This window comes from Tachysurus fulvidraco, chromosome 24 (genome assembly GCF_022655615.1).
Source record: "Tachysurus fulvidraco isolate hzauxx_2018 chromosome 24, HZAU_PFXX_2.0, whole genome shotgun sequence".
Taxonomy (NCBI): Eukaryota; Metazoa; Chordata; class Actinopteri; order Siluriformes; family Bagridae; genus Tachysurus; species Tachysurus fulvidraco.
The window spans coordinates 18,486,015-18,503,888 of NC_062541.1; the positions used below are offsets into that span (position 1 = coordinate 18,486,015).

Consider the following 17,874-nt stretch of genomic DNA (forward strand, 5'->3'; position numbering starts at 1 on the left):
CACACAGTGATACAGTGATACACATTGTAACACACACAGATAGACACAGTGATACACACAGTGACACACACAGATAAGACACAGTGACACACACACAAAGATACACACAGATAGACACAGTGACACACACAGTGACACACACAGATAGACACAGTGACACACACACACACACTGACACACAGTGATACAGTGATACACACAGTAACACACACAGATAGACACAGTGATACACACAGTGATACAGTGATACACAAAGTGACACACACAGATAGACACAGTGACAAACACACACACACACCGACACACAGTGATACACACAGTGATACAGTGATACACACAGTGACACACACAGACACAGTGACACACACAGATAGACACAGTGATACACACAGTGACACACACAGATAGACACAGTGACACACACACACACCGACACACAGTGATACACACAGTGATACAGTGATACACACAGTGATACAGTGATACACACAGTGATACACACAGTGATACACACAGTGATACAGTGATACACACAGTGATACAGTGATACACACAGTGATACGGTGATACACACAGTGACACACACAGATAGACACAGTGACACACAGATAGACACAGTGACACACATGTAGCGTGTGGTACAGGTCATTTAGATTACATGTCCCAGGCACCCTAAACTTCGGCATCTATTCAATCAACCGACGAGCAACCCAGATTTACGATTTTATTGAGGGCTACATCCCACAGTGCCACACACACAAACACAACTGGCTCCAGAAGGTCTGGATCCTACACAAAGATCAGATAACCCCATGCCACTTCTCTGATTGAACTCATAGGTGCCCTCAACCAGAACACACACACACACAACACAATGGGACATTCCTTTTACTAATAAAACGAGTGAATAAGATGCCCCACATCCCACAGCATTAAGCCATACTCGTATGTATCTCCTCCCCAATTATACTGATACTGTGTAATGTAATGTGTTTCTTCTGTTAAGGCTTGACTGACTTAAAATTATTTTCTTCTTACTTTCCTGACAAGGGTGCATTTTATTCATGTGTCAGAACACAACACTGTAGTAACATCAGTTACACTTTGATTACTGATCTGTGTATGTAATGTACTGCTGCCTTTATACCGTCATTAACCTTCATGTTTAGTATCCAAATGACCACAAAATTATCGGTTACTCATTTTTCAAACAATGGTGTATTTTATTTGAGCACGAAAGGCGCCATACCGTCTTAATACACCCTGGATCAAACTTTAAAGTCATCTAAAAGTTTGATAGCTAAACCACGCCCACAGACACCTGACACAAAGGTTTTTCCCTCCGAAATCTCAGGCCGTAGTATTGGCCATCTCCCCAAAGATGGGTGAGTTCGCGACCTTTAAATTGTCACAAACACCACTAATCCGTGGTCAGACTTTCGGAACTGCTTGGAGACGACTCCATCTTCCTTCAAAGAAGTTCCAGCAAGCTTCACTTCCAAGAACGACAACTATTCTGATCTTCAGGAGAACTTGGAAGAACGTCTGACCCCACCCTAACTGACCTCAGAGATTTCTCTGCTGCATCCGGACTCTTGTGCAGTAAGCCAATGCAAGTAACCGTTTCCTTTACCAACCAATTTAGATGCGTATTTTAAGTATGAACCTTGTATTGTGTCTTGAGGTGAATTTAAGTTTCCGGTGACGATTTCCCAGTTAGGGTGTGATTAATTTTGAAGTTTAAGCTTGCCATTCCTTTCCTTCCTTTCTCTAATTTCTTCTTTCCAGTCTCTTCCTCCCTTTCCCCAATTTTTTTTCCCCATTTCTTTTGTTTTATTTTATTTTCATCTTCATTTTCCCTACTTCTTTTGTTTGTTTGTGTAGTTAGTTTCATGTTGTGTTTGTCTCATTCATTAAATGCCATATTTTTGTGCCACAAGTGATTGTCTCTGAGTATCGCTCACAAACTTAAGGTACCTGCAACATCTGGCCTGAACTACATGCTCTATTAAGTTAATTTAATTTAAATTACGGTATAAAGTAAAAGGGAAGTGAATCTTTCTTGGCCGGGAAGATACCGCCTTCATAGAATTAATAAAGGTTACACGGCCTGTTCGCCGGACGAACAGACCAAATAAGTGTAACGTTAATTCCATTACCGTTAATTTCAACTCAGGTTAAAATATTTAGGAGTCACTATACATGTTACAATTACTTATAAATATTTACCTTGCTTCGTGAGCCAAAATCGCTACACACACACCGACACACAGTGATACACACAGTGATACACACAGTGATACAGTGATACAGTGATACACACAGTGATACACACAGTGATACACACAGTGACACACACAGTGACACACACAGACACAGTGACACACACACACAGATAGACACAGTGATACACACAGTGATACACACAGTGATACACACAGTGATACAGTGATACACACAGTGATACACACAGTGATACACACAGTGATACACACAGTGACACACACAGACACAGTGACACACACACACAGATACACACAGTGATACACACAGTGATACACACAGTGATACACACAGTGACAAACACAGACACAGTGACACACACACAGATAGACACAGTGATACACACAGTGATACAGTGATACACACAGTGACACACACACCGACACACAGTGATACAGTGATACGCACAGTGACACACACAGATAGACACAGTGACACACACACCGACACACAGTGATACACTCAGTGACACACAAAGTGACACACACACACAAACAGAGTCATACACACAGTGATAAACATTGATACACACAGTGATACAGTGATACACACAGTGATACAGAAATACACACAGTGACATACACAGATAGACACAGTGACACACACACACAGATAAACACAGTGATACACACAGTGATACAGTGATACACACAGTGACACACACACACACACACACACAGATAGACACAGTGACACACACACACACTGACACACAGTGATACACTCAGTGACACACAAAGTGACACACACAGATAGACATAGTGACACACACAAACACAGCCATACACACAGTGATAAACATTGATACACACAATGATACACACAATGATAGTGGCACACAGTGATACAGTGATAGACACAGTGACACACACACCGAAACACAGTGATACAGAGATACACACAGTGATACACACAATAATAGTGGCACACAGTGATACATTGATAGACACAGTGACACACACACACCGACACACAGTGATACAGAGATACACACAGTGACACACAAAGATAGACACAGTAACACACACACCGACACACAGTGATACACACAGTGACACACACAGATAGACACAGTGACACACACACCGACACACAGTGATCAGTGACACACACAGAGATACACACAGTGATACACACAGTGATACAGTGATACACACAGTGATATACACAGATAGACACAGTGACACACACACACCGACACACAGTGATACAGAGATACACACAGTGACACACAAAGATAGACACAGTAACACACACAGCGACACACAGTGATACAGAGATACACACAGTGACACACAAAGATAGACACAGTAACACACACCGACACACAGTGATACACACAGTGATACAGTGATACACACAGTGACACACACAGATAGACACAGTGACACACACACCGACACACAGTGATCAGTGACACACACAGATAGACACAGTAACACACACACAGATAGACACAGTGATACACACAGTGACACACACAGATAGACACAGTGACACACACACCGACAAACAGTGATCAGTGACACACACAGATAGACACAGTAACACACACACAGATAGACACAGTGATACACACAGTGATACAGTGATACACACAGTGACACACACAGATAGACACAGTGACACACACACCGACACACAGTGATCAGTGATGCACACAGTGACACACACAGATAGACACAGTGACACACACAGGGACACACAGTGATACAGTGATAGACACAGTGATAGACACAGTGATACACACAGTGACACACTCAGTGACACACTCAGTGACACACTCAGTGATACATACAGTGTGACTATGCCCACACCTACTGGGATAGGGCAGAAGACACAGCGTACGGACAACGCCCCGAAAAAGGTCCACAACAATTAAAGAGTGAACGTCATGTCAACTCGCTGTTGGGTTGTTGGTTGGCATGTCGTTAAAGTTGTGGTGTGAATGAAGTTATTGATTCTGCTGTGTATTTTGGTGTGGCTGAGGCGTTGCTATTACGACTGTTTATGTACAACTTTGTTCTACGTATGTGGCTTGAAGAGGTAAGAAGGAGCGTGTTCAAACATTTACATCACGCAGTATACTTCACTGTCTAGGTAAAGAGGCAGGTGCCTCCTTCTGTATTTTAGTTAGCAAGGGAAGTATAGCATAGTTAGGATTTTAGTTTCATTTTTGTATGTAGATAAAAAAAATAAAATAGATAAAGTAGATAAAATAAAGCAGTGTTGTCCAGGTAAGCAGGTTGTCCAGTCCCAACTGTTGTAGTAGTTCTAAACTCCTTTTGTATATTATTATAATAAGATTGATGTCACGTCGTACAGCACAGTAAAGAAAAATCAACACAAGTAGGGTGTCTGCCTATGATATTACTGTTGGTGGTTATTAAGGGTAAGTAATCACCAGTGGCTGTCCCTGAGAACCCCCTAGACTTAAATTGGGGTTGTAACAGACACACAGTGAAACAGTGATAGACACAGTGAAAGACACAGTCATCTGGAGTGATGAGACCAAAATCGAACTTTATAATCACAACCATAAACAGATTTGTAGAGGAGTCCACAAGGGCTATGGTGAACAGTACACCATATTGAGTAATATGCTAAAAGGTGACTTTCACTTCTACCAGAGTCTTTTTCTAGTACGATACTTGTACTTTTACTCAAGTATTGCTATCCAGTGTTGTATAAAGTATTAGAAAGCAATGCTTGAGTAAAAGTACAAGTATCATAAAATGTCAGTGATTTTCGGTAGGCATAAGAGCAGGGGCGGTTCTAGGGTTTCGTCTTTATGGCTTTTAGCCCTCAGTAAGAATTTAAAACAAGAAGAGTTTTATATTATATATTATATGACAACATAGTAAGCCAAACGTTATGGTATTATTTAAAATGGCAAAAAAGGACACCAAAACTTTATGCATGATGTAATGATGTCAGTCTTGAATCAAATCAGTTCATGTGTGTGCATTCTCTACAGTGTGTCCAATGAATGCAGTCATTAATAAGATAATATTCACAAGACAAAGACCAAATCAATAAATGGTATTTTTATTCAGTATTGAATGGATTGTTTGCATTAATATGTTTGTGCTATCAACTCTGGTAATAAGAATAGTGAAATTTTACTGCTTTTGGTTGGCATCTTTGCGGCTTCCCGACGATTAACATTATAGATAAATGCCTCCAGCTCTGACTGTGCGTGCATGCTGCACGTGCCTGTACTTCTCCGTAGAGCGTGCAGAGCGTAATACAAACGAGAACGATACATTTCCTGAAGAAAATGTGAATGGTGCTTGCATGTGGCAACCTGCCCTCATTGGGCTGAGTGTTTTGATATATGACATGTTTATGTTGTGCAAACTTTTTGATTTTGCTTAATTTGGGGGCGGGGCTACACGTGACGTCACGTGACATGACCAAAAACACGCGTGAGGCAGTTCCCCTCATTGTGCTGAGTGTTTTGATATATGACATGTCCATGTTGTGCAAAATTTATGATTTCACTTATTTGGGGGGCGGGGCTACATGTGACGTCACATGACCAAAACACACGTGAGGCACGTCCCCTCATTGGGCTGAGTGTTTTGATATATGACATGTCCATGTCGTATATCAAAATTTATGATTTCGCTTATTTTGGGGGCGGGGCTACATGTGACGTCACGTAAATACCCGGTGGGGTGCCAAAACTTTTGGACAAAAGTGACTACTGATTATGGAATTCTACTGATTTGACATATCATGTCAAAACTGCAGTCATTATGAAATTAATGTGCTTGCAAAGCACATTCTTATTCTCTTGCATACTTATTATTATTATTATTATTATTATTATTATTATTATTATTATGCATCTTCTTCCGGACACTTTTTCGGCGCGTAACTTGTCCCGCAGCTTTTGTCCTAGACCCATAAATGAGGTGTCAAATCGACCGGCTCATTGAGGAGAGGTGTGCTATCTATTTTGTAAGCGATCAGAATTCCAGAATTCCCAGTATGGAAGCTCAAAGGGGTGTTTTTTCCCCATAGACTTGAATGGGGAATCTCTCTGTAGATGTGCTAACATCCAAAAGAGGGCAGCAGACACCAGTGAATCTGTGTAAAGGTCTTTAATTAAAGCTTGTTGCTATATTTCACAGTGAGCTTCAGTTTCATTTCATATATATATTGTGGGATCGCCCCCTATTTTCATGATTTTCGTTTGATTCGGACTACAAATCTGACGGCTCAGTGTATTTTTTAAGCCTCCTAGGACAAGTGAGAGCCGAAAACAAAGGACGGAAGTGCTGTGTGTTTCGGTCAGAAACGCGTTTTGGATTAAAGCGTTTTGGATTAAAAGGCTTACATATTCCAGTTCCTTAGACTCTTGGGGATTTTTTACAAGCATTTGTTTTGGAAAATATTACCCCAGTGAAGAAAGGTAAGCACCGGATATTTCCGATGACTATCAACTTGGATTAAATTAGTATGATGGCTATAAATCATCTTATGCTTTGTGTGTGGGCTTAATAAAATCCCGAGAGTCTAAGCTTTCAAACACTATAACATTTAACCGTGTATTTAATGCTTAAACCTAGTGCTGTGGTGCCTTGGACAGCACGGCGGTCACATATGTTGTTGTTTCTGCCATTTGTATAACTTTTTGTTGTTTTCAACTATCAGTGTAGTTTTTATAATTTTTTTATTTCACTTTAAACTAATGTCCTTTTAAGAGCAGCAACAGCTCTTTTAAGAGCCACCCATTATTTAAAATTAAGCGCATTTTTTCTTTGTCTCCTCACATTATATATTTATTTTTAAACATATGACACGTATATCACAAAGAATGATAAGAATGACTGTAATATAATAAAGCTGGGGTATTGTTAGACGCGCCATTCTTCACATTAGTGAATTAATACATAAAACCACAAAGGCTTCCTTGTGTTCCTGGATGGCGTAGTGGATAGTGAACCCGTTTAGCATGCAGAGATTCGGGGTTCGAATCCACCCTTAGACAGTTTTTGTTTTTATAAAACTTTATAATAAAGGTTCATTAGTTGACATTAGTTACCACATTACTTAACATGAACTAATAATGAACTGCACTTCTACAGCATTTATTCATTTTGTTCATGTTAATTTCAACATTTACTAATACATTATTAACACCGTGTTGACATTACTTAATATACTGTGAACTAACATGAACAAAGAATAAACTTTATTTTAACAAAGATTACTAAATACAATAATTTATTGCTCACGGTTAGTAAATGTTAGTTAATACATTACATTTGAACTAATGATCCTTATTGTAACGTGATTATATTTTTTCCCAGTAAAATCACTGATTGATGCTTTAGTTCAAGATCTTCATGGCGCTTGTTTCAGGAAAAGATAAATGGATTTTCAGGTGTGCTCTTTTGTTGCAGGTGAGAAACTAGTCTGCAAATATAACCATAGTAACTGTGCAGCCATACCCTAGCAACCATGTAGTGCACCTTACGAACCATATTGCAATATAAAGAAGCCATATCTCAGTTACACAACATAAAACACTCAGCACGATGAGGGGAACTGACGTCACGTGTAGCCCCGCCCCCAAAATAAGCGAAACCATAAATTTAGCACAACATGGACATGTCATATATCAAAACACTCAGCACGATGAGGGGAACTGACGTCACGTGCGAGCACATTCATATTTTCTTTAGGGAATGTACCGTTCTAGTTCTGCTTATTCTTCCGGACACTTTTTCGGCGCGTAACTTGTACCCCCAGTCCTCGGGGGTTTCCTCCGGGTACTCCGGTTTCCTCACCCGGTCCAAAGACATGCATGGTAGGTTGATTGGCATCTCTGGAAAAATTGTCTGTAGTGTGTGATTGCGTGAGTGAATGAGAGTGTGTGTGTGCCCTGCGATGGGTTGGCACTCCGTCCAGGGTGTATCCTGCCTCGATGCCCGATGACGTCTGAGATAGGCACAGGCTCCCCGTGACCCGAGGTAGTTCGGATAAGCGGTAGAAAATGAGTGAGTGAGAGAACTTGCCCCGCAGCTTTTGTCCTAGACCCATGGATGAGGTGTCAAATTGCCCCGGCTCATTGAGGACAGGTGTGCTATGACTTTTATAAGCAATCGGAATTCTGGAATTCCCGGTACGGAAGCTCAAAGGGTTTTTTTTTTCCCCATACACTTGAATGGGGAATTCTTAAAACTCTTTTGTTCTCTCTGTATATGTAAAGGACACTGTCAATACATGTAACTATCAACTCCACACTATCAATCCAATGATTCCACAAGTATTGGCCCCCAGTCAATACACTTTTGTCCAAAAGTATTGGCACCCCACCAGGTATTCACGTGATGTCACGTGTAGCCCTACCCCCAAAAAACTGTTCTATGCAGTATAACAATAAGTAGAATTCCATAATGACTGCAGTTTTGACATGAAATGTCAAAAAACGCTTAGTAGTCACTTTTGTTGACACACAGTAACACACACCCACACCCACACATTGACACACACAGTGACAACCACACAGTGATACACACAGTGATACACACACACACACACACACACACACACACACACACACACACACACACACACACAGTGACACACACACAGTGACACACATGCAGTGATACACACAATGACACACAGTGACACATAGTGACACACACACAGTGACACAGTGACACACACAGTGACACATAGTGACACACACACAGTTACACAGTGACACACACAGTTACACAGTGATACACACAGTGAAAAACACACAGTAATGCACACAGTGACACACACAGTGACACACGCAGTGACACACGCAGTGACACACACACAGTGACACATTTATATAATTTATATTATATTTTTATACTTTATCATAAGCAAATATTTAAGAGTAATAATAGTTACAGTGTAAAGCTTTAGAGTTATCATTTAAATGTGCTTGTTATGGAGTTTGTGTCTCCTGCAGGAGGCTGTGATGTATTCTGAGACTCCACTGCCTTCTTCTGAGGAACACAAGCTTTATTGTTTTCTCTGACTCAATAAAGGAAGTGACATTGCTGATGAAGGAAATCCAATCTACAGTACAGTACAATCATCAGAGCACTGCAAGCTTCCTCTGTCTCACTACTTTGTGCTGAGGAGGCAGTATGTAGTCTAAGTGCTGTGAGTCCTGCTGGAACCTCCACAGCGCTCCAACACCTGACCTGAATACTGAACTACGGCAAACGGTCAATTATTCATGTCTTTCAAGAAAATGCAGAAAGGTTGGCGTTTTTGATTAAATGCAGATTGACTGTCATTATTTTTTGCCACTGGTGATCCTTTTTCATATATAAAGGAGAGCTCCTCATCTTCGCACTTAATTTCCTGCACCAGACACTCTCGTGTTCTCCCTCTTCTATTCACACTAACCTTAGAACTCAGAAACTGGGAGAATCTCACAAATGATGCAGCAGGGATTTCACATCAAGTTAGGTTCTGAGCTTTGGTCCCTAATGGCACAGGGGGTGTGGCTAAATGCCATGAGGGTGTGGCTGCATGCAAAGAATCCGTGTAGTGCACAAAAAGGTGCTCTTTCTCTACTGAACTTTACTGTATGATATCATGTTTTAGCAGCATGTGGGAAAAAAAGGAAAAAGAATTTGTAATTTGTGTTTTGTCTCTCAGTGTGTGAATGTGTGTGTTGTGTGTGTTTTTGTTGTGTGTGTGTGTGTGTTGGTTGTCTGTGTTTTGTATGTGTGTGTTGTGTGTTGCTGTATGTGTGTTGTGTGTGTTTGTTGTGTCTCAGTGTGTGTATGTGTGTGTTGTGTGTGTGTTGTGTGTGTTTGTTGTGTCTCAGTGTGTGTATGTGTGTGTTGTGTGTGTGTTGTTGTGTGTGAGTGTGTGTGTTTTGTGTGTCTGTTTGTGAAGTAAATGTGAATAAGCTGTTTGTTCTCTAGCAACACTGAAAATCATGTTTAGTTTCACAGAAAATTATTAATTCATTAATGTTGAGCTTATTAGCTAATTACAGCATCTAATAAAAGGTAGATAGCTTGAATATTCAGCACACAATTTAGTTTATTCATTATAAATGAGTTATCAGATTTATTAGGGTTGATAAGGTACCATGTAGTACCTAGCATTATGTACCATGGTTATGCTTTAGCGTATCCATGCATTATAACAGTAAAATCAAACAGAAGAGTTTGGTAGTCATGGTTACCATTCAATCCCATATTAAACCCGCAGTGTATCATACACTCAGCTCCTGAGTTATCTACCTTTTCTTTAACCAAAACTCCCCAAAAACCTGTTCAGATCAGGTTCAGATCATCTCCTATGGAAAGTGATGAAAACAACATTTTTATTGGCTCTCCATCTACACGCTGATGCCTTAAAACACACTGTGGAAAGCAAAGTCAAGTAACAAACAGAAAAACACACAAGCAGATAAAAGCCTGTAGAATTCTTCACAGAGCCATGATATAATGGGGTTATAAAAGTTTATGTAGATGAAGCAACCCACAAACAATCACATGTTTGTTGTGAACAGATGAGACCAGAACCTAACATTTATCCCCTGAGCGCTCAAGTGTTGTTTCTTATAGCGTTCTTGCTATAAGAAACAACACCTGAGATCCAGTGTGAAACATCAACTCTTATACACATCATTATCTCAGAAACACTTTCAGAGGAACACAGAGATGGTCATGAGACACAGAGGAGAAGTGTGGAGGAGACCCTGCAGTGCTCATGTCTCAGCACAGACAACAATATTTAAACCAGTGATCTGCGTAAAAATATGCGCATTAACTATTTACAAAAACTTTTGGGACGGAAAAATAAATAATTCCATTTGAGATTCATGTCATTACAAGAAGATCATTGGTCTATGTAATAATCACAGTAATGAGAGTAACGTTCTTACTGAACAAAAGTGCTGCTGCTCTTTTATCTAACACAAGATTTCTGCCAGATTTACACATCAATCACAATCATGTTTTAAATAAGAGGTGCGAATGTAAAGCTAATACATCTATCTTATACAAGACATAAGAAAGAGACGAGAATAGAAACTTACCGCACTGTCCGCGTGGATAAATCTAATAATCCCAAACGATGGAAGGAAAGTAAATGAGCGCTAAACTGGAGTGAGAGATGGGTGATGGGTGTGTGTTCATGTCCCGGTAAAGTGCTCCATGAGAAGGAGCTGATCGGCACACACACACACACACACACACACACACACACACACACACACACACACACACACACACACACACACACACACACACACACACACACACACACACACAGAGAGAGTTGGTAGACACAGACGGAGCAGTTTATGAGCGCAGTGAGACACTGACCCCTAGTGGCAATTCAGTAGAATTACACTGAGTTGACACTGGACAGTTTTTTTTTATTTGCCGAAATATAGATTTTTTCATTTTTTAGGAAATAGTTACTGCATCGTTTTCTCTCCCCCCTCTCTCTATTCCTCCCTCTCTCTCTTGCACATTTCATACTTGCACATCTGTACATACATACATACATACATACATACATACATACACACATACATATATATTGTTTAAATGTTTATTGTTTACTTCAACTGCACATTTCACAATTGCACATGTGTACATACAAATTGTCTATATTTGTATATGTATATTTCATATGTATATTTAAACTGCACATTTCACACCTGTAAATGTGTACATACAATTTCATCTATACTGTCATTCTGTTACACTGTGGAGCTTCTGGCACTAAAACAAACGTGAAAACATGCCTGGCAATAAAGCTGATTCTGATTCTGATATTTTTCTCTCTCTCTCTTCCTTCCTCTCTCCCCCCCCCATCCCTCCCTCCCTCTCTCTCCCCATCCCTCCCTCCCTCCCCCCCCCGTATACATTAAAAGTGTATACAACAGCACTTCATAACATCTTTTCAGGATCAGGTTTAACTGTACATTAGATATACAATAGTGTGAGGAAAGAAAAAACAATATAGCAGACATCAGTGTACTGTATCTGAACTGTGGTGAGGTACTTTATCAATGTTTACCAGTTGCAGATGCAAAGAAACTGTTTTTTGTGGCATGAAGTTATAGTTTTTAGTTTTGGGTAAAGCTCAGAGACGAGCCCTATGTAGGTGGTGTCAAGTCCAAGTCAAGAAGCTTTTATTGTCATTTCAACCATTTATATCTGTTGTACACAGTGTACCAAGGTAAGACAGTGCTAAGGACTAAGTTAGTCCTGGCCACATAAAGTGTGTCTGTGTAACCTGGGGTACACAGTGTGAGAGAAAAGACAAGAAGAAAGTGCAAGACAAACAAGACAGAAAGACAATACACAATGTGTGTGTGTGTGTGTGTTTTCTGTGTCTGTTTGTTGTGTGTGTGTATTGTCTCTTTGTGTTGTGTCTCTCTGTGTATGTGTTTTTTGTGTGTGTTATGCGTGTGTGTTTTGTGTCTGTGAGTCTGTGTGTGTTTTGTGTGTGTGTGTGTGTGTGTGTGTGTGTGTGTGTGTGTGTGTGTGTGTGTGTGTGTGTGTGTGTGTGTGAGAGAGAGAGAGTGAGATGTTTTGGTTTCACAGGTCTGATAGTGATGTGATTGCGGCCGGCTGCTCCACGCCCAGGAAGCCGCCCAACTCACTGTTATTTCTTTAACACCCGTTTTTGTTACTAATCCCGCCTCTTACGCGGAGATTGGTTGTATTTACAAGGCTTCCTGCGCCGCAATTGGCTGGAATCATTGTTCTTTAGTGGTCCAGCCTTTCCTAACGGATTTGTCAGAATACGGGTGGGATAAACACACTCCGCTGGTCGTGCGGTTACATCCGGGCTCTTTGTGGTGGTGTCACAAGCTTGTGAAGATGGCGGCTGTAGGGAGGAATACACAGATACCTGCTAGCATACATGTTAATAACAGCACGGCAGACAACCAGAACCAGGAGGAGGAGGACGGGCAGAATTTATGGTGAGTCTATCTGCTGTTTTATCATCCACACACTGTATGAGACATGAAGGCTGTGGAGACGTGCGGGAGACAGATAGCTAGCGGCGAACTAGCAGGGGAGGGGAGAGACAGAGAGACAGAGAGACAGAGAGAGACACAGAGAGAGACACACACAGAGGGAGGGAAACAGTGAGAGACACAGAGGGAGGGAAACAGTGAGAGAGGGAGGGAGAGACAGCGAGAGAAACAGAGAGAGAGAGAGAGAGAGAGAGAGAGTCAGGTTTATCAATGACCGCACTGAACCAAAAGCCCGGTTCGTTTTTCTGCGCAGGTCTTCGATACTCAGTGAAGTGTCAACGCGGTCACGGTCCAAGCTTCCGTCCGGGAAGAACGTGTTGGTCCTGGGTGAGTGTCAGGTGTAACATCACATCATCACACTGTGTCAGGTGTAACATCACATCATCACACTGTGTCAGGTGTAACATCACATCATCACACTGTGTCAGGTGTAACATCACATCATCACACTGTGTCAGGTGTAACATCACATCATCACACTGTGTCAGGTGTAACATCACATCATCACACTGTGTCAGGTGTAACATCACATCATCACACTGTGTCAGGTGTAACATCACATCATCACACTGTCAGGTGTAACATCACATCATCACACTGTGTCAGGTGTAACATCACACTGTGTCAGGTGTAACATCACACTGTGTCAGGTGTAACATCACACTGTGTCAGGTGTAACATCACACTGTGTCAGGTGTAACATCACACTGTGTCAGGTGTAACAAACGTATATGTGTGTGTAAACCTATAATGTTTAATCTCTATGCAGGTGACGTGGCCTCTGGAAAGACTACGCTGGTGGCCAAACTGCAAGGTGTGGAGGAGTACATGAAAGGCCGTGGCTTGGAGTATCTGTACTTTAATGTTCATGATGAGGATGTTGATGGTGAGAATTTTAAAACCTAACTGAAACTTTCCAGTTTTTACTTCTGTGAATAGGAGCTAGTTTTTAGTGACATGGTGTGTTCCTGTGTATCTTCCTGAGTCTGTCCTGTCCTACTGGCTCAGTATACAAAGTTCAGTCCTAGACCTGTTGTGCTAAATGACCAGGATGCAGATCAAGCAGATAAATCAGCCAGAGTGTGAGAGTAAAAAAGTTATGGCTGTAGACGCTCCTGTTCTTTTGATACCAGCAGTTCAGAAGTGAGATATAATAGTAAATCCATAGCAGAGATGACATGTCATGCAGTGGGTTTCTGGGTCTAAAGCTCCACAGTCGTTACAACACTGAGCTGTTCAGAATACTGTGATGGTGATATGATAAAATACCATCAACACCTCATAAAAGATGTACATGCTCTTATTTATAGCTGACGTAGAAGGACTGCTCTCCTAAAGCTTGGGTTATAGTCACAAATGGACATTATTGTAGATTTGAGATTCATAAAGAATTGTGAATCTCAACAACTGTTGCATTGTTAACATTGACCTTTGACCATTGAGCTTGGGCCAGACGAGGTCTTATAATGAAGACTTCTAAAAGAAGCAGGCATCATGTTAATGATATTATTGATGTTTGTTCTTCTCATTGCAGACATTGCACGGTGTAACGCATGGGTGCTGGATGGGGATCTGTATCATAAAGGCCTACAGAAGTTTGCAATATGTGTGGAGAACCTGGCTGACTCTCTGGCCGTGTTGGTGGTGGATCTGTCCCGACCCTGGCTGGCCCTCGACTCCCTGCACAAGTGGACCAGTGTGCTGAGGGATTACCTGGACAAACTGCGAGTTCCTCCTGAGACCATGAGAGAGCTGGAGCACAGATGTAAGTGTGTGATGAGCTGGTATGCATTTATATGGTCACTTTATTAGGAACGCCCATGTAGAAGGGCACATGGCCTTGTGGGTATAGGCCCAAATGAAATGTTCAAATCAAATATCAGCATGAGGGAACCGAATGATCTAAGTGGGTGACATGGCTGTTGGTGCCAAGGTGAGCAAGTCTGAGTATTTTGTAATTAAATGGACTCCTGAAATTTTACACAGATTGGTGTGAAATCTAAAAAACTGAGCATCAGTCCTGCAGGCATTAACAGCCAAGATCAGAAGATTGAGGCCTCATCGGTCTCCCTGATGCCGGCCCCCACCTCAGTCAGTCTAGTCTGAAACCTTACTTTGTCCCTAAATTATTATCAGAATTATGTTTAATGTAAATTATCAGACAGAATGTTTCTGTGTACCTCTGAATTCTTCATGAGCTCCACTGTCCTTAAATTAACGAGTCTGTAAAAACCCAAGCCACGACACTACCACCACCATGCTTCACAGATGACCTTTATTTATTTTAGATCATGAGCAGATCCTGTCTTTCTCTTCACTTTGGCCCTTTGTTCCCTTTTTTAGAGGTTCATCCTGGTTGCAGTACTTGTTTAAGGACAGTGAAGAATATACTGTACATGCAGCAGTCTGTTCTGATTAACCTGTAAATCAGTCTGACCTTCTTTTACTTAACCCACGGCTGTGTGTGGGTCTGCAGTGGTGAAGCAGTTCCAGGAGTATGTGGAGCCAGGAAGCAATGTGGAAGGAGTGTCTCAGAGAAGGAATGCAGAACCGGAGGAGGAGAGTGTTGTGCTTCCTTTGGGTGACAACACACTCACACACAACCTGGGCATTCCGCTCGTGGTGGTGTGTACCAAGGTAGAGAAGTGATGTCTGTACCAGTAATGCAGCTACATTCAGTCGAGGTGAGGGTAAAAGCTTCTCTCTGTCTCTCTCTCTGTCTGTCTCTCTCTGTCTGTCTGTCTCTCTCTCTCTCTCTCTCTCTCTCTCTAAAACAGTGTGATGCTATCAGCGCTTTGGAGAAGGAACATGATTATAGAGATGAGCATTTAGACTTCATCCAGTCCCACATTCGACACTTCTGCCTGCAGTGTATCCTTCTCTCTCTCTCTCTCTCTCTCTCTCTCCCACACACACACACACACACACACACCCACACCCACACACACACACAGACACACATTATATAAACCCTGCATGTATGTGCTGGACATTACAGCAGGTTCACTCCTGGTGTATTCTGCCCCTTGACTCGTGTCCCACAGACGGAGCAGCACTGCTCTACACATCTATGAAGGAGAATAAAAATATAGACTTGATATATAAATACCTCATCCACAGGTTATATGGCTTTCCATTTAATTTCCCAGCGCAGGTGGTGGAGAAGGACTCAGTGTTTATGTAAGTGCTGCATGCTGATGTTTTTACACGTTACATTACCTGTAGACCAGAACAATGCAGCTGTGTGTTGTGTCTCAGTCCATCAGGCTGGGACAATGAGAAAAAGATCGCCATCCTACATGAAAACCTCCAGACCATAAAAGCAGATGATAACTTTGAAGATGTAATAGTCAAGCCTCCGGTTCGAAAGGTAAGTCTCTGCCCCGTGGGTGTAGTGGATATTTTCAGGGGCTGTGACCATGTCGTTTCACTCCATATGATCACAACAACACATCAACATGAGGCATGATGATGAGCTGAATTTCTATTTAGTGGAAGTTTACACTGTTGCTGTTGTAATAAATCTTTTGTTCATTCTGTCTTTGCAGTTTGTACACGAGAAAGAAATTCAAGCAGAAGATGACCAAGTGTTTCTGGTGAAGTTGCAGGTAATGTATTAATGAATTAAGTTTTTTTCACAGATACTCTACTGATGCTCTTAAAACCACATCTGAAATGTATTGGTGAAAATTTGTACGTTTACAAAACACTACATTGTGTGTAGACCACTAACGTGAGAACAGAAAGCCCCGCGTGATTGAGGACAGTTACACATTAATATCGTGTGTCTATGAATGGAACGAGAGGAATGATGATGCATCAGTGCTGAGCTCCTTCTTCTCTTCTCTTCTGTCTTTCATCTCTGTTGTAGACTCTATTATCTAAACAGCCTGCAGCTACCACAGGAAGGCCAGTGGTGAGTCTTACCTCATCTATCGTTCATCCATCCCTCATCTATTGCTCATCCATCCCTCACCTATCGTTCATCCATCCCTCATCTATCGTTCATCCATCCCTCATCTATTGTTCATCCATCCCTCATCCATCCTTTATCTGTCTTTCATTTATCCCTTGTTTGTGTTTATCTGCCTGATGGCTGTGTGTGTGTGTGTGTGTGTGTGTGTGTGTGTGTGTGTGTGTGTGTGTGTGTGTGTTAGGACACCTCAAACAGAGCTCCCAGTGGCTCCCCGAGGACGACCAATCGCTCAGCAGCCTCTAACGTGGCTAACGTCATGCCCATGCAATCAGGTACCAAGAAGATTGATCCCAACATGAAAGGTGTGTATGAGAGCTGAGCCTTTAGGACTCCTGCTCTCGTCTTCTGTCTTTCTTTTCTTTCCTTATTCTTTCCCCATGGCCTCAGAGCTTTGTTTAGGCCAGACTCTGTTATTCTACACACCAGGCACTAAAGATTTACTCCAGGCTTTTCTTTAGGCCTTTACACACTCTTCCACTTGGTCTTGGAGAACCTTCATTCTTCCAGCCCCGGGTAACAATTGATGCGATGATGATTAGGAAGTTATCATCTGTTCCTCGGCTTGTTCTGATGGTCAGAACCTGTTTGAACT

General features: G+C 41.6%; 2 protein-coding genes across 4 annotated transcripts in view; one reads left to right on the plus strand and one right to left on the minus strand.

Annotated features, from left to right (window-relative positions):
- cpne4b (copine IVb) overlaps nt 1-11,557 on the minus strand; it is a 61,077-nt gene extending 49,520 nt beyond the window's left edge. The window contains exon 1 of the mRNA XM_027144406.2: nt 11,345-11,557. The gene's annotated coding sequence lies outside the window, so the exon portion shown is untranslated. The remainder of the gene's footprint in view (nt 1-11,344) is intronic.
- Nucleotides 11,558-13,088: 1,531 nt separating this feature from the next.
- The window catches only part of dync1li1 (dynein, cytoplasmic 1, light intermediate chain 1), a 10,553-nt gene continuing 5,767 nt past the window's right edge, over nt 13,089-17,874 (plus strand). Inside the window, exons 1-11 of one of the 3 annotated variants that reach the window (XM_027144410.2) lie at nt 13,089-13,249; nt 13,560-13,633; nt 14,076-14,192; nt 14,841-15,071; nt 15,783-15,943; nt 16,084-16,177; nt 16,351-16,486; nt 16,565-16,676; nt 16,855-16,914; nt 17,178-17,222; nt 17,464-17,584. In XM_027144410.2, the coding sequence (XP_027000211.1) occupies nt 13,146-13,249; nt 13,560-13,633; nt 14,076-14,192; nt 14,841-15,071; nt 15,783-15,943; nt 16,084-16,177; nt 16,351-16,486; nt 16,565-16,676; nt 16,855-16,914; nt 17,178-17,222; nt 17,464-17,584 (1,255 nt within the window). In that variant the 5' untranslated portion in view covers nt 13,089-13,145. The remainder of the gene's footprint in view (nt 13,250-13,559; nt 13,634-14,075; nt 14,193-14,840; nt 15,072-15,782; nt 15,944-16,083; nt 16,178-16,350; nt 16,487-16,564; nt 16,677-16,854; nt 16,915-17,177; nt 17,223-17,463; nt 17,585-17,874) is intronic. The other 2 variants (XM_027144411.2, XM_047808030.1) reach the window with 2 other exon arrangements.